The sequence below is a fragment of the Caretta caretta genome, chromosome 4 (assembly GCF_965140235.1).
Source record: "Caretta caretta isolate rCarCar2 chromosome 4, rCarCar1.hap1, whole genome shotgun sequence".
Classification (NCBI taxonomy): domain Eukaryota; kingdom Metazoa; phylum Chordata; order Testudines; family Cheloniidae; genus Caretta; species Caretta caretta.
The window spans coordinates 70,121,669-70,141,741 of record NC_134209.1 but is presented as its reverse complement, the minus strand read 5'-3'; the positions used below and the strand labels follow the sequence as shown (position 1 = coordinate 70,141,741).

The 20,073-nt window shown below is 40.0% G+C and overlaps 2 protein-coding genes across 16 annotated transcripts in view; both read right to left on the bottom strand.

Moving 5' to 3' along the window:
• Nucleotides 1-590, bottom strand: part of MND1 (meiotic nuclear divisions 1) — a 53,081-nt gene extending 52,491 nt beyond the window's left edge. For all 4 annotated transcript variants that reach the window (XM_075127748.1, XM_075127749.1, XM_075127747.1 and 1 more), the window contains exon 1: nucleotides 492-590. In XM_075127748.1, the coding sequence (XP_074983849.1) occupies nucleotides 492-551 (60 nt within the window). In that variant the 5' untranslated portion in view covers nucleotides 552-590. The remainder of the gene's footprint in view (nucleotides 1-491) is intronic.
• A 5,274-nt stretch (nucleotides 591-5,864) lies between these two features.
• The window catches only part of TRIM2 (tripartite motif containing 2), a 120,983-nt gene continuing 106,774 nt past the window's right edge, over nucleotides 5,865-20,073 (bottom strand). For all 12 annotated transcript variants that reach the window (XM_048847401.2, XM_048847406.2, XM_048847403.2 and 9 more), the window contains 3 exons: nucleotides 15,753-15,823; nucleotides 12,246-12,386; nucleotides 5,865-10,283 (listed from right to left, as the gene is read on the bottom strand). In XM_048847401.2, coding sequence (XP_048703358.1) covers nucleotides 10,131-10,283; nucleotides 12,246-12,386; nucleotides 15,753-15,823 — 365 coding nt within the window. In that variant the 3' untranslated portion in view covers nucleotides 5,865-10,130. The remainder of the gene's footprint in view (nucleotides 10,284-12,245; nucleotides 12,387-15,752; nucleotides 15,824-20,073) is intronic.

Genomic DNA, 20,073 nt, shown 5'->3' with positions numbered 1-20,073 from the left:
CCAGTTGCTGCATTTGAATAGAAATATAATTTCTATTTTTAACTAGCAATGTATCAGTTTCTAAATAAAGAAATGACTAAGAGGGGATATAATAGAGGTCTATAAAATCATGACTGGTGTGGAGAAAGTAAATAAGGAAGTGTTATTTACTCCTTCTCATAACACAAGAACTAGAGGCCACCAAATGAAATTAATAGGCAGCAGGCTTAAAACAAACAAAAGGAAATATTTTTTCACACAACGCACAGTCAACGTGTGGAACTCCTTGCCAGAGGATGTAATGAAGACCAAGACTATAACAGGGTTCAAAGAAGAACTAGATAAATTCAATGGTTATTAGCCAGGATGGGCAGGGATGGTGTCCCTAGCCTCTGTTTGCCAGAAGCTGGGAATGGACGATGGGATGGATCACTTGATGATTACCTGTCTTGTGTTCTTATGTAAATTTTAAATCCACCCAGCTAAAAAACAAATCTGAAAAATACACTTACCCCCAATCTTTTCCTGGTGTAATAGTCGTTCTTCCTTGGAACCTTCAAGTAATACCCCATATCTTTTACCCAAATTGGCCCAGTGGCAATCTTGTTTTTCCTTACTGTAAATTGATGAGACATGAAATGTAGGTTATAGAATATATTATTAATGCTCTAGAAATTCATCCAACCTTACATAAAGTTTCTTGCACTCTTATTTTTCTCATTTTCTCATTTCATTATTTTGCCCAGTGTTTGCACCTTGACAGGTTGTTATCACATATAGTGAGGCTCTCCCTAGGACTTTCAGATACTCCCAGTTCCTTCTGGCTCAGATGAGAGAGACCAGGAGCAGAAAATGAATATGAATTTCCTCTCCAACAGAATCAGTCTCGTTTTCTGTTTTTTTTTCTTGTTCCCACAATGAGACATGTTAATCCTCCTTCCACTCCGACCCCGCTATGAAGACCCAGTAACCTTCCATCTCTGTGCCTTGCCTTGGGCCATCCCCCACAAATAATTTTTCCTTCATACCTCCTCCCACAGTTTCTTCCCCCGCACTCCCCGTCACAGTGGCCTACACTATCCCCACTGAGCCTTATTCCTGCCCACTTCATACCCCATAATTAAATGTAGCTTTCCTCCTGTGTTTACCACTCTAAAGCCAAAGGGGAAACACAGCAGCTGAAGCAGGAATGAGGAGCTGCTGCTTCATAGAGGTGCCATGAAGTGCTAAGCATCAAGTGTGAGTAGCACAGTGGGTGACTAAACTAGGGAAGGCATTGGCAATTGGGGAAGAGGGAGGGCATTGGAAGTAAGTTGTGTCAAAGGGGCACCCACTTTAAAGCTGTGCTTGGGGCCACATCCATAAATCATGCTGTTGAGTTCTTTATTTAACCACACAGTAGAAAGTGGCAGACCAAGCTTCCGCATATTGCCCAATTACATATAGTAGTTCTGGCCTTCAGGGACTCCAGAACTTGAGCCTTTCAGATATCCAGGGTAGCACCCCCCTTATAGCAACAACAAGAAAAAGCCATAGGAGCTTTAAACTACTGTACCAAACTTTGGTTTTATGTCATTTAACACAGTGATTCTCAAGCTTTCCAGTCTACTGTACACCTTTGAGGAGTCTGATTTGTCTTATGTACCCCAAGTTTCACCTCACTTAAAAACTCAGGCTTCAGCTTCAGCTCTGTGTGGCCTGGCTTTCTGCCCCGGGCCCCAGCAAGTCTAACTCTGGCCTGGTGACCCTGTTAAAATGAACTCACCCACACTTTGAAAACCACTGATATAGTATATAGAACCATGTAAACAAGTCATTGTCTGTATAAAATTTTAGTTAGTCCTGGCTTCACTATTGCTTTTTATGCAGCCTGTTGTAAAACTAGGCAAATATCTAAATGAGCTGATGTACTCTCTGGAAGACCTCGGTATACTTCCAGGAATATACATACCCCTGCTTGAGAACCACTGATCTAACAGAATAAACATCTAACATCACAATGCCTGTTAACCCTATTCTGGTGCAGTGGCTCAATATCGGCTCACAAAAAGCACCTGCATGTGTCACAACCCAATCCACTAATACCCTTAGAAATGTTACAAGATCACATTCTTGGTGGCGTGGCTGCAGGATTAGAAACTTTTTCTGGCTACTTTCTCTGGAGTAAACCTACTTAATCCCCAACCAAGTTTGCTGGCCTGAGCCCTGGCAGCCATAGGCCCCTTCATGGACAAATCATTAGATCAGTTTTATCTTGTAATGAAAAGTTCTATTAACACATCCCAATTTGTCAATGCCAGATTAAAACTAAATTAGAAGAGCACTGAGTAGGGAGCAGTGGATCCAAGCAGAGTGAAAATGCACAACAGAACTTCAGACATGGACAAGTGATTACCATTTCTCACAACTGGTTGAGTTAGCACAACTGCTCCTTTTACACTTCAGGTAACAGCCTGTAGCTTTGGAGCTGACAGGCCCATTTGAATTTTTGAAGCCTGTAAGTATGTGATTAGCTGATAGGGCTGCTATTAAGTGTACAATAATTATCATTACACTATTATTGTCAGACAAGTTAAATGATGCACAGTAACATTATTATAGGGGAAGCTGATCGGCAGCCTTCACGAAATGCATAGCTAACAATTTCCATTATAAGCCTTGAGTTGCCTAGAACTTTCCCAAATTTTAACTAATTGGGCTGGAATTTTCCATGTCCAAGGCTGAATTTTTTTGTTTTTGTTTTGTTTTTAAGTTTAGTCAAAAATGGTTCAGTTGTTTCCTAGAACAAGATTAGAGAAAAATGTTGTTTTGTCCACTTTAAATTCTTACAACTATTTCGTGAAGATACTCCAGGGCCTTCATGCTTTTGAGCAAGATCTTGAAATTTGGAGGGGGAAATTTAGTATCTGTCCCTGTCAAAATCCACCAAAATTTGACCAAGTTCTGAACCTCTGAAAAATCTGTTCACTTACACTCAGTAGAGATTTGTTAGATGATGGCAGATTGTCTGAAGAGTCTATCAGTAGGGTGACCAAATAGCAACTGGGAAACAGGACAGGAGGTGGAGGGTAATAGGTGCCTATATAAGAAAAAGTCCACAAAAATGGGACTGTCCCTCGAAAAACAGGACATCTGGTCACCCTATCTATCAGTCTTTAGTATGCTCCAGTCTCCAACTGAGCAGCCCTTTCTTTGTAAAAAAGAAAAGGAGTACTTGTGGCACCTTAGAGACTAACAAATGTATTAGAGCATAAGCTTTTGTGAGCTATAGCTCACTTCATCGGATGCATACCCTTTTCCTTTTTATGGATACAGACTAACACGGCTGCTACTCTGAAACCTTTCTTTGTAATTACTCTTCCCAGCTGCTGAGAGCTGCTACTGTGTCAGGCACAGGAACTGAGAGCAGGGAGACTGTCTTTCCTATGCTCTCAGCCTCTTTCTGCTGGTGCCCAAGCAGCCTAGGGGAGAACAGTTTGACTTGGATGCAGAGGGTGTGCAGAGTCAGGCTTTGGGGCAGGGATAGGGGAATGTGAGGCAGAGAGAGATTGCACAGGCATATGCTAGGGACCAGAAGAAGAAAAGGATAGGGGATGGGGAAAGAAGGATATGTAACTACTAGAGTACACTTTCCTCCGGAACCTGAAATTCTTTTTCTGCTGTCAGAGACTAGCTGTGAAACCCACTAGCAAAGTGTGTCTTATATTTCTCAGTAGTGGTTGGTCCACATGTTACCCCATTTACTCTATTAGCTCAAGCGATGTGGATTTAAATGCACCAACCTTGCTGATGATCCACATCATCATATAATATAATGGGGATAATATATATGACAATTCGTTTTATCATTTTTTTTTTTAAACCTAGGAAATTACATACAAAAACTACATTAAAAGAACATAAAGGTTGCGAAGTCAAACACTCAAAAGTTAGGAAATACCAGAATTAAGGTTGCATTATGATTTAGGTATGCACTAAGGTATGTGTTATGATACAGTCTTTAATTACATAATCACATACAGCACCATCCATCCTGTGCACTGAATGAGGAAGGTGTCATGTTGAAGAGACTGCAGTATGTGATCATGTAGTTAAATATCATAATGCATGGTCACAGGAGAGTCGAGTTAAGGTTGCACAGGCAATCTTGATGATAAGTTCCTTGAGGCAGGGACAGTCTTTTTGTACATTGCCTCACATGGTGGAGTCCTACTCCACAACCAGAGTTCCAATGTGCTACTGTAGTACAAATAATAAATAATCTTAATTCTGGCAGTTCTTATCTTTTAAGTGCTCTGCTTTGCAACTTTGTTAAAAACAGTTTTTGTATGTTAATGACTTTTTTCATAAAGTATTTGTTAAAGTTCCCCTAAAGGAGAAATTCCAGACACCAAATAAACCAAATAGTTATATAATTGAAAAGTATTCAGTTTAGTGGAGTAGGGAGGGATTTGGTCTTCATGGAAAGACTAATCAGAGTATTGGAAAAAGTTGCCCATGTTTGCAGAGGACTAATGGAGGTGGAACAGTTAATATGGAATAATAATGTACTAGCATTAAACAATTTATTATAATGAATAGGTAAGTAAGATACTGAAGGACACTGACATTGTCATTTAGGCAAATATTTCATTAAGCACTTTTGTGTTAATTTTTGCACTAGCATTTCTAAATAAGAATGTTCAAAGAAACTGGAGAGCTGTTCAAAACAACAGAATTCTTGACTAAATTCTTCCCTTCTCACCTTCCCCCCTTCCCATCCCCAACAGCTGTGTGTTCTCTCCTCTTTTCCTTTCATGTTCTCTCTCCTCCTCTTCCATAGGAGTAGCAAGTGCTCAGCATCTCTGAAATTCTGGCCAACACTGCTTGGCTTCATTGTGTTCTGTTCTAGCTGGCAGCCAAATAGAATGGATTGTGTACTGCTAAAGTTCAAAACACACAGAGTGCTCTGGCAAGTTCAGCACTCTGCTGTCCTTCACAGCCATATATTAATGTGAGGCTTGTTGAATGAGAACAAAGCCTTACAGATCTATTACACTAGTAAATTTTGCCTTAGGAAAAAAAACTGGAGGCCCAGTTGAAATATGGCTGCTGACACATTCTGAGATGTGCAGTAAAGAAAGGGAAAAGGATGCCTACTTAGGGCTGGCCAAAGACAAGAGAAACAGAGTGACTGCTTCTGTCCTTTAAGGTGTGCTGCACTTTTGATTGTCCTGCTATCAACGCACTAGACCTGACTCCCCATGAGCCTGTGCAAACCAGCTGTCTCAGAGCCATCCCTGCTGCACCGAAAGAACCCGTGCTACTTTTAAGTGAGTTGTTGGACCAAACTGACTTTTCACAGGATTCAGCTTTTGGGCGATTTCACCAGAGACTAAGAAGGAATCCCAAATATTATCAAAAGAGAAAGGTAACACAGGCCAATAAGATGTAAGCATAGGGAGAAAGTCTCATTGGACTGCTTCCTTATGCCAACCCTGTGCCTTTCTAATACTGTGTTGTTTTTCTAAAACGTTGGCTGCAGTAGACAGAGTCAGTGTTAACAGAGTATACAGAACAAGTGGTAGTATGGGTCTTAAAAGACTATAGCATAGCTGAATAGATACCACCTTTCAATGACTTAAAGGAAGAAAGCTTACAGTTCTTAATCATATTCCTGCTAATCAATAAAAACACTCAAAAACAGAGGGCAAGAGGAAAAAAAAATCCTCTTCTTCCTTTGTGTGTATGTGATAAGGGCCAAACACATACAAAACAGTTTTCCTGCCTAGTGACCTGTGGCACGAGGTTCTCCTTTTGAAAGAATTGCCCCTTTCTCAGTGCAGTGTGGATATCTGTGAGAACAATGAATATGATACACTGACAAATAAGTCCAACTCTGAAAATAACAGAGGAAATGAGCTTTATTTTTATTATTTGAAATGTTTGTGCACGGTAAGATACAGCATTTGATGGATTTTTCAAAGACGGATTAAATTTTAAGTTTTTATTGTAGGCTAAAGCATCAAAAATACCACAGCACACATGAAGCTAAAACTACACACATACGAACACTTTTTGATGCACATCTTTCATCCTCTATCTTAAGCAAACAGTTTGTATTTTGTCCTCCAAGGGGAGGAGCGGGGGGAGAATAAATGGCTAGAATATTTCAATATCAGTTTGAGAATGCAAGACTTTATATGTTCTATACACAAAACATATGAAACTGAGTTACAAAAATGGAATGTACAAAACTTAAAAAATGTATATTCACTTCTAGGACTGGAAACATATAATGTATTAAGTGATACAGCTTTCTAGCACAGGGATATTGCTATATGCTATGCAAAATATGGAAAATTCCCATGTCATAAAGCAAAAGCATCAGGGTTAAGGCTATGTTGCTCACAAACATTAACTGAAGTGCTGTACATTCATCAGAAACATCATAACCAATTTAGGAGCATCCTACTCTACGTACAAATATCTTTCATACAATCTCCACAAACAGACCAAATAATCACTGCTCACAATTCATCTTCAAGAAAGTTCTGAATGTACATCATGACTTCATAACTTGTTGTCATCCATAAACAAAAATCATTTCCTTTTATCATAACTTAATGGGCACTTATAGTTTTCATTATGGCAACACTAAATCCTTAGTTATAAAAAAAATTAACATAATTATAAAGTTGAAAGCCCTGTAACTTTTACAGAACATACCAGCATTTACTAATTAACAAGTCTCCAACACCATTAGACAATGTTTGCCTCAAACCATCTTCATTTTCCTTTAAAGTTTCAGCAATGTAACTGAAATCAATGTAAAAAAATGCATTAGTGTTTGTTCAGGATTTAACTGAACAGATAATTTTTTTCCATTTCAAAAATTAATAAATAGTCTGCTAGTTTGTCCTAAAATACTGCAGATAACATAACTCCCAGAAAACCTTCTGACATTACTTCCATAGAACTCCTACCTCCACCATTCCTCTGCTGTGTTGCCAATCTCCTAGCATTCCACTGAAGTCAGTGGAACAGTTAGGGTGTACATGGCAGTACAGGAGGTGTGTTCTACCTGGAGCCTTTGATAGATGCTAATAACTCAGTAGACCAAATAGTGCAATTCAGGCAGTTACTTAACTGGAAGAGAAAAGACTTTGTCACCATAAAATATTACCAAATTTCTACCACAGCTGCTGGTTTTGGGGTCTTTAATCCAAGTGTTTTAGCTGACTAGGTTTCAAAAGCACATTGTGAAAGCAATGTATTTCTCAGTGTTCTTGTTCCAGGCAGATTAGGGACTGCCTGATATCACTGAGTTTAAAACTGCAATTGGGAAGTATTTGCTGTGTAAGCAGAATCCAGATTAGGGGCAGTTGTCAGCACTGGTCAATATCAGTGGGTGCTGCATTGATCACAGGTTCTGAAAACTCAACAGAAAAGATGAACAAGGATCTAGAAGAAGGCCACATCCCCCTTAATGTGTTAGTAAATGGATTATGTAAGAGTTCCAGATTTCATCAAGATGTGACAGATTGACATAGATTAATTAAAGCCTTATTAATTAATTAAGCCTTATTAATAAAAGCCTTAATATCAGATCAAAGGAACGATCTTATTTTCTGAAAATCTTCAGAGGAACAATGTACATACATGTATGTACACATGAAATGGTATCATCTTGAGTATGTGTTTTATCTTTTTCAAGAGCCCATTTAGGGACTGATCCCTGTGGGCCTCAGAATTTCTGTGTCAATGGAGGATTTGGCCTGTACTGATTTCCCACCCCTTCCCTTCTTTTCATGAAAACTCTTCCATTTATCTTAAGCTTAATAAAAATATTTTTTACAAAACTCTAAATTTTGAGCTAAATTAATACCGTCCTTTAAAAATAACTTACAGGAATAGATTTATAATTTTATTCAACGCTTTAACAAAGAAAATATGTGGAACTTCTTTTCTTGGTTAATAATTACAGTTGTAATGTTACATATAGAATATTCTTTTTCCATAGTATGTTAATAGCTTTCCAAGTGCTCCAATGACAGAGTGATTGTGTGTCAGAGTGTTGGCTAGAAGGATCTAGAAATTTAAGAGGATAAATTATAGTGAAATAATGGATGGGACTCTATCCTCCCTGCAGAATTTTAGGACAAACTAAGTTCAAACACAAAATACCTTGCCCTCTTGATAATACTTGCTTGGTTTTTAAAATTTAGAAATGTTATTACCAATTTTCCAGCTACATTTTATAGTCCAACACTGTAGCCTTTAGACAATCCAATCATCCTACTAAAATCATGAGACTAATTTGGTCTGCAAGGGTTTGCAAGATTGGGCTCTAAGTGCAAAAAATAAGCAAGAGTAGGGGGAAAAAACCCCAAGAAATGTAACAATTCAAAAAAATAGACTGAACTTCATGAATTTCAAGGTCTGCTTCTTTACAGAAAATTGATGTTAAGCACGTTTCTCAAAAGAACTGAGACAACAGAATTAACCTGTTCAAAACAAGATGATACAAGTAATTTAACAAAAATAAACTTCAATTGTACAGACATACTTAAGATGGTCCCCCATCCACTTTATTTTTTATTTTTTTTAAAAAGAGGAAAGATTCCTAAATAAAGAAAAGGAACTACTCCAAGATTATTTCAGCCATTGGCACCATACTAACCATAGCCTCTCTGCACAGGGTTGAGAGAGGGCATGACCCTGTATTCCTGAACAGTATCAACACATATTTTGAGACTCGACTTTACAATTCTTTACAAAGTTAGTGCTTCTTAAAATGGGCAGGTTCACATTATACACAGGAAAATACAAAATTTGGTTCTATTTTAAGTAAGTCATATGACTGTAAGCATGTTATATTAAATTGGAGTTTCGGAAGTATAGTAGAGATTTGGGCAAGGGGGGGGTGGGACTCCTTTTTAGAGCGCTGCCGTCCTCAAATGGCTTGCTCAAATCATTGACACTTATTTTCTTTATTCCTGTGTCAAACAAACATACACAACATACATAATGGGACAAATCCTGCAGTCCTTTTTTTGTCTTCAGAAAACATTTCATTGACTAAGGACTTCAGAACTTAGTTCAATTCACTCTTATTTGTAACGTATTTTTCTTGAGTTAAATCGCTTTGATAACCCTGGGTTGTCACCATACAACATTTGTTAACCACAGTTCCTTTGGTTGTACAATGTAGGTCCTCCACAGGGGTACCTGTGTGGCTTTCTGTCCTGTGTGATATGTTGATGAATACATCAAGTTGCCTTTAGAAAGTATACTAAAGAACATGTATGGAAGAGTTGCATACATGAGGGTATGACATTATAATGACTCTGATTCTAAGGACTTTGTTTGGTGTTAATGAAGCTGTCATTCTACAGAAAGTCAGCAGTAACTAATGTACCGTTACAGTACAGTTTTTCCAAAGCTGTAGAAATTTTAGATCTCTAGAAAAAGCTTACAACACACTGAGCAGTAGGAGGGGTTGGAAACAAGCACATGAAACAATCCTTCGTTAATCTCACAAAGAGTAGGACATTTGCACTGATCTGTGTAGTACTAAAAGTTGAGCTGTGTTAGGTCTGGCAAATAGAGCTGGAAGGATTTTGCATGACTTAGCCTTATATCTTTATTAAAAGAGCCTATTTGTTATAGATACTAAGACTGAAGAATGTTACATGTGCAATACCTACCATGATAATGAGATCTAAAAGACTCCCAGTCTTCAATGTTGGGTTAAATAATGCATAACAATGACACTTTTCAAATTTGGAAGCTCTGAACAGGAGCTACCCTTCACAGGTTAAATAAACCCCTTCAAATAGTTTAGATATTTTCATTTTATTTTATTTGCAAAATTAGTCAACTACTTAAATTCCTGTTCCACAAGCTGCAGTTCACGTTTAATATTTCATTGTCCTAATGAATTCGGCAAAAGAGGGTTTTGTTTATTAACTCTTACAATAAATTCAATGAGGAACATAAGAAGTGCAAATCCTATGTAAACAAGGTAAGTTTGGAAATCAACATGAAAAGTCCACTGGAGACTCCTTCAGCATTAAAAAATAATTAAAGTACACATCCTCCACATAGATTGATTAAGGATCTCTGGGACCAGTCGTTTGTTAAGGGCCAGGCAGCTCCGGAGCCCATTGTTACTGTAAGTATCGATAGACCTTGAAGCAATGATTTCCAGAGTCTGCAACTACAACATGGCCATCTGAAGTTAGCGCCAGACCTTGGGGACCATAAAGTGGGTCAGCAGATGTGTTAATGTAGGATAAAAAAGATCCGCTTCCATCAAAAACCTTTAAGGAGGGAAAACACATAAGCAATGTTATATGTATTAATAGGGATAAAAATAATGGGCCAAATTATGTTCTCAGCTAGACGAGTGTAGATCTGCAATATTTCCACTGATTTCAGGAACTCTGGATTTATACCAGTGTAAATGCAAAAAGAACTTTACCTCCTATTCCCAAGTATAAAAATTCACATATAAAAATATATATTTTTACTTACAATAAATTAGAAAGCTTATCTAGGGCTGTAGGTGCCTTTGCCAAAAAATAAACATATAATCAAATTAAAAATAAAACCAGCAGCTCTTCCTCATTCCAAAAATAACTATCTCCGACAAATCAAACCGCCACTACCCACCTCCCTCCCCCAAAAGTATCAGCCTTCATCACGCTTCTCTCAAATCCTAGTAGATAGGTCCTCAGGTTCAGCAAAAGCAGGGAATAGATTACAAAGTTGAGGGCCCTTCACGGAGAACTTCCTGCCAGTATCTTCCTCTTTTTTATATCAAGTGAGCTCCAGCTGAAGCATCTCTGCTGATACGTACATTTAGTTGCTTATTAGATATTCTCTGGTAAGGGAGAGTGGTTAATGAGAAAGGACTGTGATTCACACTTGAAACAGAACAGTGCAACTTTCATCACAAATGCAGAATATTTTCTCAATAGGTGAAAAAAAATAAAAAGATAAAGATAAAAAGCTACTGGGGATTTGTCTCAGTGCCTGAATAGAATAGTTTCTTTTTTCTGTTATTTAAGTATGTCCCCTACCCTCAGTTACAGTGACTATGCATTACTACTGCCTGTACAGTACTGTATAAACTTTCTATGGGCAGTAGTTGTATACCATTTCTCATCTGACTTCAACTGATTTGTATAGTCCAGTGCTTTATGGAGTATCTCAGCCCTAGTGTTAACGGGCCAGTTTGCACCCGTGGTGGCAGAAGCAGAGCAGGGTTTTCAGTCTGCTGTTGCAGAAAGCAGGAGCAACCAAACTACTCATCCCCGAGGAGGCAGATTAGGAGGAGCAGGCTCCCAAGTCACTAACTGAAGAGTCAGGATGAGGGAAATGGGTCTGCCAGAAATCCACGAGAAAGCCTAGACAGAGCCAGATTACAAGTTATTGTGCCTTTCTCCCAGAAGACAAATTAAAAATAATAGGAGAGGCCCAGGCTATGAGGAGAAAGAGAATCTTGGGGGACATGGGCTGGTCCTATTGGAGGACAAGGAAAGGTCTCTAGCCACACACATCTTCACCCTGTAGCCCCTTCAGGGCCCCAAAAGCACCATTTCATTCTTTTTGTCCTCCCCATGGAGGCCAGCTGAGGATTTCTACTCCTTCCTTCGCTGCTTTAATCAGGAAGCGAGTATAGTCCCTGCTTCGGCAAATGGCTGAAAGGTTGTCAGCTAGGGCCTGCAGGCAGAACTAGAAGTGCTTCTCAGCAAAATGAATATCTGGCAGCCCAGGATTTCTTGTGAGATATTAAAAAGTTATTTGGCTGCCCAAAGAGCACCAATCCCTGCACCATGCAGCAATTTAATTGTTCAGTTTTCCCTACCCTGAACACTGCAGTAGGTCTGCGTCCCAGTTCGGAGGTACACAGCATACCAAGATTAGTGTGAAAAATCAAAGGGGTAGGGTTGGTATTCATTCGAGAAAGCCATAAATCTTCAGACTGCTGTCAGTGATGTGGCCTATGTAAAATACACTGGAGTTGTTTTAGGTAAAGACTCCTATTCTGTAAAGTGGACAAACACCACCATCATCCTTATTAGCAGTCATAGCAAAGATTCTAAGGACTGAAAGAGCATGGAGTTTGTCCTAAAAGTGGCCCTGTAGGTCAGCATTGAGGCATAATAAAACTTGTGCCTGTTTTGTGGGAAACAGAGGGCTTCAGTGTCCAGGACTCTTAATCCAGTACCTTCCAGAAGTGCTCTAATAACTTAAAAAATATATAACATTTTGTCTACCTGTATTCGACTGTTTCCCCAATCTGCTACAATAATATTTCCATTAGAATCTACAGCTACTCCTGTTGGAGCATTAAACTGTCCATTGCCTTCTCCATTAGATCCAAACTTCAACATGAATTCTCCTTCCTGGTTATATACCTACATGAAGTTTAAAAAAAAAAAAGGCATTAGGTCAAATATTACTTAAACTCTAGCTAGTCTGAGCCGTTTTGGTTGTCCAGTTCATTGTCACTGGAATGACCTGAGAACAACTTGGTAAGTAAAGTACAAGACTGGGTATTAACCAGCACACAAGAATCTCTATCCTACTTGATAAGCCTGTCTTTTCTGTACTCCTGGATGTAGGCAATTATGTTTCTCATTTTATTTTCTGGGGAAGTTTTGCCCTGATTTAGAAGCATTATATTTACCTTACCAAAAGGCACTAGAGTACATGCCACACAGTCAGAGTGATGCTTATGTGTATCTGTGATTTTTAAATAGCCAGTGTATTTTATTATATCTAAATTTCATTGTGTTCAGATGCTTAAATTGTTACTATTTCATTATTCTGGTGTAGAGGAGTGGGGAAATAAGTCAGCCAAGAATGAAGTTGTTGTATTCACTGGCAACACCTGAACTAGCCTACATCTTGACTAACCAGTTTATTAAAATAAGAAGAACCCCCTCCTTAGAATCAAATACGAGCCAAACCATGCATTTTCTGATCTTTAAAGACAGAACCCACCTCTACTGTCTTTTCTTTCCTATATGGAAATACATGGGAGAAGAGAGATTTTGCCTTTCCTCCTCACACCAATCCTGTGATCTGCTGACATACCCCCCTCTTCTCCCTTTAGGTCTGATCTACCATGAGTATACACGGGGAGGGCACATGGATCCTACACTAGGAACTAGTGAGTATAAGCAAGAGAGCAGTGGGATGAAGCAGGAACATTATTTTGCATAGCCTTCATCCATACCAGCTATCAGAGTTGGCTAGCCACGGGAAACAAAGCATGCTGCACCCTCTGTATGGGTAGCACAGCAAATTGTTCACTGTGAAGATGTGCATCCTGTTTCTTTAAATCTATGGCCTCTTCCAACTGCCTGGATCTCTGGTTGGGACTATAAATTCCCAGCATGGTCCCAGACAAAACAGGACAGTTGCAAATTATGAAAAAGTGATCCCTCTTCAGTCTCATTCAACCCAAAGGCATGTCTCCTCCTCACATCAAGATTAGGGATAGAACCTTTCCAGCTCTCTGTTTCATGGCTGGGGACTCACGATAACCTATGTGAGGGAATGCAAGAAAGAAAGCAGACCAGCTAAGTGCAGAAAGAAACCAGCCCGTCTGCAAATGAGGTGCTTAACTAGTACGGGGAGCTAATAAATAAATAAATCTGTAGTCAGAAAAGATGGCGGAGAGGAATGGAAGAAAAAAAGTTGGACAAGAGACTTGCCTCATTAGACAGGTGGCAAGAGAAAACATACTGTTGCGGAAGACCTGGAAAGGTGGAAGAAGGAAAGAGAAAACAATTCATGGGGGTGGAGATGAATTAATATGTAAGGTTGACTCCTGAAGTTTAAATAATAATAATAAAAAAAGTGGAGGGAGGAAGGGAGGGGGAGAAATCAATTGATGGTAAGAGGAAAAGAGGCAGAGATATGTGTTTATCTATTTCTGGTGAAGAACAGGGGAGATAATTGAGAGGATGAGTGGTGGTTGGGGGTGAGGGGATGCTAGTGGAGGGTTTCAGGTGCAGAAGGTGAATTTTAGGGATTTGATCTCTGCTGTTCCTCTCACCTTTTAAGAAGAAAATAACTTAAATATCACCAGAATGCACAGAACTTTCCAAAATGTTGACAATTATATAGATAAAAAAAGAATAAAAAGGGTCAGTTTTTCAAATTTAGTTTTAAAACCATCAAGGTAGAACAAACAATTATTATGATGTACTGAATCACATCAGGGCCCAATGGGAACTCTTCAGTCTAATAAGGAAGACAGTAATGTGCACATTTTAAATTCATATTTAATGAATTAGATGCCATATTTCTTTCTTCTCTTTTGACTGGCTTGCGTGTCTTGTAAACTGCCCTTAGTTTCTGAAGGTCTCTGCAATCACTCCTATTACTGCAGTAAACCATGCTGGTGAAGGTATAATTCATCAAATCAGAGCCCTCCTGCTGCTGAGCCATGTAACTAATCTGCTTTATGGCTCCTGCAGTGCTCTTGCTTTTTCTGTTGTAATCCAAACCACATGAGTTGCTATTGCCTCTCAAATTCCAAAAAAAAGTATGAAAGGTCACAATTCAAAAGCTAGAGATTTAGTACCAGGTTAAAGATAGTAAATTACAGTACATTTTATTATTCATGTGACAATAATCAGTAACATTTTTGGAAGTAAATGTTAAGATTTGTAGCTCTACAATGTGAATATTGATCAAGACAACTAAATCTTGATATTCAGCAGAACAGGAAGTGAAATCCCAGCCACATTAAAAGTCAATGTCAAAACTTCCATTGACTTCACTGGAGTCAAGATTTCAACCAATATATTTAATTGCACACCTCTAAGAATTTCTTGAATCATAGCAGCATTCTTTTTGGGTGTGTGGGAGTGGTGGGGTGTGTTTGGTTTATGTTTTTTGCGGAAGAGAAGGGAAAAAGTAGCATTCCAAATTGGAGAGGAAGCTTGAAGTCCAGAAAAAAAAAAATTATGCAGGTGAGTAATAACTTCTTCCAAACTCAGTGGCCTCCCACCAGCATACACCTATCTGATATGCTACCTGAATGGTAACCATCGTTCCTGCCCTATAATATTACTAACCTGAGGCAACAGAAACATAATGACTTGTCATAGGACTTTTCAACCAGTCATGAAGCAGGACTCTTCTTAGGGCTGCAAAAGACATCACCAACCCAGTGACCAATCCTGCTCAATGCAGGAATTACTGAGTGAAATTCTATGGTTTGTGTTATGCAGGGGCTAAGATAAGATGGGCACAAATAGTCCCTCCAGTTTTAAAACCTATGTATCTATGACAATGTAGATATACATTTAACATGTGGTCTCCTTTTACTATTCTTTGTTATACTAGTTTTAATCCAGAAGTGAGGGAAACATATATTGAGAATACCTAAAGGAAGGGGAAAAAAATCTTTCACAAAACAATAAACAGAATACAATATATAAGACACTATTTGACAGGAGGGCAAAATAACAAACACATTTGATTTTTTTTTTTTTGAATATCTGAGTTACAACTTGTATTTCATTGGAAAAAAAATCAAAAATTACCCCAATCCAAGAAATCAACTGTACCTACATTAAGAAATTACTTGTTAAATCTCTGGATTCCCAGTCCTTAATGAAGCCCTTCTTTCTTATCCAACTTTGTGAATTAGACCTTGGACCAACAACTTAATTATATTACAACAGGGCTTAATTTTTATTTTAGTTTAGGAGGAAAGATAATATGAACTGCCAGAATAGCAACATGGCATTAATTGACAGTACCTTGACAGAATGATTATGGAAATCTGTAACAATTATTTCATTGTTGCTGTTTACAGCTGCAAAATGCGGACCTGCAATACAGAAGAGGGAAAATAAATAAAATAATAAGAAGAATTAAACTTCAAAAGTAAGGATTTTTACTTAATGGTTTAAGTTATGACAAAAATCCATTGCATTCTTTAAAAAATTAAGGCTGACTTCAGAGCAATCACTAGTCAAGTGGGAGGGAACAACAATTTAAAATTTAGAATCTTTTAATTCCATTTTCCAAGTAAGATGGTACATTTTTTTAAAATTGGCATATGTTCTCTCATCCATCCACTCATCTGTTATAGTTACCTATCAGTAATGCCTAATGCCCTCCCAGTTACACACAGATTATAACCCCGTATAATAATCAATCACTCATTAACCAGCACTGGTACGTAAGGACACTAATGTTCAGGGATAGAATGCAGCAAGGTTTCTGAAATATTCATACACATTTTTAAATGTAATCACCCACATACTTTGTGTTCGCTTTTCACAAACGTTTGAGTCATCAAGTTTTAGAACAAACACAAAACTGATGTTATCATAAGTAAAGCAAATTCACTTAAATATGTGATTATCATCAGGAAAAAAATGCATTTTTCACCCAGCTCCATATATCAAAACTGCACATGCAAGTTTTGGCAGAAACCAATTTGTTAAATCCAAAACACACAAATATTTGGGCTAGAAGATCTCAGTGCCATGCTACTTAAGTAATTACAACAAGTCAACACAATACAAAGTTCCAGTTTTGTGATCAATTCATAAAGTAAATGTGAAAATATATACAATGCATAAATTCAAATAAGTACTGAATTCAAGTAACTTGTGATCTGCTATGGGTATTCCACCAGCAGAAAGAGAATGTAAATTGATTAAATAAATTGTTAGAGATTACTTGTTCAGCTGTACTCAGGAATTCATACCTACAAGTTTTAAAAAGAAAGGAAAACAGCATATCCAGAAATTTTTAGTAACACTTAATATTTAGCAGAGCTAGAGCCAAAATTCCAGTGAATAATATGCACAGTTCTAAGTGTACCCTAAAGCACTATTAGAATAGGGAATCTAATAAAGCCAAAACACATTCAGCTACTTACTCTACTAGAAAGGTAAATTTTGACAATATTATAACAGTGTACAATTTAAGGCAGTATTCCTCCCTTTCTGCACACTTATCAGAGCTCCAGACTAACATTGGGGACATTATCCAAAGTGACCGAACACCTGCAAAATGATCTAGACAAGTCAAGTCAGGTATGCACAAAAGTGCATGCCTAATTTTCACAATTATATGTGCAAACATAATGGCATGTGCAAATGGCCAATTAGCCCTGGTCTACACTAGGACTTTAGGTCGAATTTAGCAGCGTTAAATCGATTTAAACCTGCACCCGTCCACACAATGAAGCCCTTTATTTCGACTTAAAGGGCTCTTAAAATTGATTTCCTTACTCCACCCCTGACAAGTGGATTAGCGCTTAAATCGACGTTGCCGGCTCGAATTTGGGGTACTGTGGACACAATTCGATGGTATTGGCCTCCGGGAGCTATCCCAGAGTGCTCCATTCTGACCGCTCTGGACAGCGCTCTCAACTCAGATGCACTGGCCAGGTAGACAGGAAAAGAACCGCGAACTTTTGAATCTCATTTCCTGTTTGGCCAGCGTGGCAAGCTGCAGGTGACCATGCAGAGCTCATCAGCACAGGTGACCATGATGGAGTCCCAGAATCGCAAAAGAGCTCCAGCATGGACCGAACGGGAGGTACGGGATCTGATCGCTGTTTGGGGAGAGGAATCCGTGCTATCAGAACTCCGTTCAAGTTTTCGAAATGCCAAAACCTTTCTGAAAATCTCCCAGGGCATGAAGGACAGAGGCCATAACAGGGACCCGAAGCAGTGCCGCGTGAAACTGAAGGAGCTGAGGCAAGCCTACCAGAAAACCAGAGAGGCAAACAGCCGCTCTGGGTCAGAGCCCCAAACATGCCGCTTCTATGATGAGCTGCGTGCCATTTTAGGGGGTTCAGCCACCACTACCCCAACCGTGTTGTTTGACTCCTTCAATGGAGATGGAGGCAATACGGAAGTAGGTTTTGGGGATGAAGAAGATGATGAGGAGGAGGTTGTAGATAGCTCACAGCAAGCAAGCGGAGAAACCGGTTTTCCCGACAGCCAGGAACTGTTTCTCACCCTAGACCTGGAGCCAGTACCCCCCGAACCCACCCAAGGCTGCCTCCTGGACTCAGCAGGCGGAGAAGGGACCTCTGGTGAGTGTACCTTTTAAAATGCTATACATGGTTTAAAAGCAAGCATGTGAAAGGATTACTTTGCCCTGGCATTTGCGGTTCTGCCTTTGCAAAAGGTTTCTGGGGAGGGCAGCCTTATTTCGTCCTTCATGGTAGGACACTTTACCACTCCAGGCCAGCAACACGTACTGGGGAATCACTGTAGAACAAAGCATTGCAGTGTATGTTTGCTGGCATTCAACCAAAATCCGTTCACGCGGTGGGAGGAGGCAAAATGCGACCTTGTAACGAAAGCACATGTGCTATGTATGTAATGTTAACAGCAAGGTTTACCCTGAAAGAGTGTAGCAACTGTTTTATAAAATGTGTCTTTTTAAATACCGCTGTCCCTTTTTTTTCTCCACCAGCTGCATGTGTTTCAATGATCACAGGATCTTCTCCTTCCCAGAGGCTAGTGAAGCTTAGAAAGAAAAAAAAACGCACTCGCGATGAAATGTTCTCCGAGCTCATGCTGTCCTCCCACACTGACAGAGCACAGACGAATGCGTGGAGGCAAATAATGTCAGAGTGCAGGAAAGCACAAAATGACCGGGAGGAGAGGTGGAGGGCTGAAGAGAGTAAGTGGCGGGCTGAAGACAGGGCTGAAGCTCAAAGGTGGCGGCAGCGTGATGAGAGGAGGCAGGATTCAATGCTGAGGCTGCTGCAGGACCAAACCAGTATGCTCCAGTGTATGGTTGAGCTGCAGCAAAGGCAGCTGGAGCACAGACTGCCACTGCAGCCCCTCTGTAACCAACTGCCCTCCTCCCCAAGTTCCATAGCCTCCACACCCAGACGCCCAAGAACGTGGTGGGGGGGCCTCCGGCCAACCAGCCACTCCACCACAGAGGATTGCCCAAAAAAAAGAAGGCTGTCATTCAATAAATTTTAAAGTTGTAAACTTTTAAAGTGCTGTGCTTAAAGTGCTGTGTGGCATTTTCCTTCCCTCCTCCACCACCCCTCCTGGGATACCTTGGTAGTCATCCCCCTATTTGTGTGATGAATGAATAACGAATGCATGAATGTGAAGCAACAATGACTTTATTGGCTCTGCAAGCAATGATTAAAGGGAGGAGGGGAGGGTGGTTAGCTTACAGGGAAGTAGAGTGAACCAAGGGGCGGGGGGGTTAATCAAGGAGAAACAAACAGAACTTTCACACTGTAGCCTGGCCAGTCATGAAACTGGTTTTCAAAGCTTCTCTGATGCGTACCGCGCCCTCCTGTGCTCTTCTAACCGCCGTGGTGTCTGGCTGTGCGTAACCAGCAGCCAGGCGATTTGCCTCAACCTCCCACCCCGCCATAAACGTCTCCCCCTTACTCTCACAAATATTGTGGAGCACACAGCAAGCAGTAATAACAGTGGGAATATTGGTTTCGCTGAGGTCTAAGCGAGTCAGTAAACTGCGCCAGCGCGCCTTTAAACGTCCAAATGCACATTCTACCACCATTCTGCACTTGCTCAGCCTATAGTTGAACAGCTCCTGACCACTGTCCAGGCTGCCTGTGTATGGCTTCATGAGCCATGGCATTAAGGGGTAGGCTGGGTCCCCAAGGATACATATAGGCATTTCAACATCCCCAACAGTTATTTTCTGGTCTGGGAACAAAGTCCCTTCCTGCAGCTTTTGAAACAGACCAGAGTTCCTGAAGATGCGAGCATCATGCACCTTTCCCGGCCATCCCACGTTGATGTTGGTGAAACGTCCCTTGTGATCCACCAGAGCTTGCAGCACTATCGAAAAGTACCCCTTGCGGTTTATGTACTCGGCGGCTTGGTGCTCCGGTGCCAAGATAGGGATATGGGTTCCGTCTATAGCCCCACCACAGTTAGGGAATCCCATTGCAGCAAAGCCATCCACTATGACCTGCACATTTCCCAGGGTCACTACCCTTGATATCAGCAGATCTTTGATTGCGTGGGCTACTTGCATCACAGCAGCCCCCACAGTAGATTTGCCCACTCCAAATTGATTCCCAACTGACCGGTAGCTGTCTGGCGTTGCAAG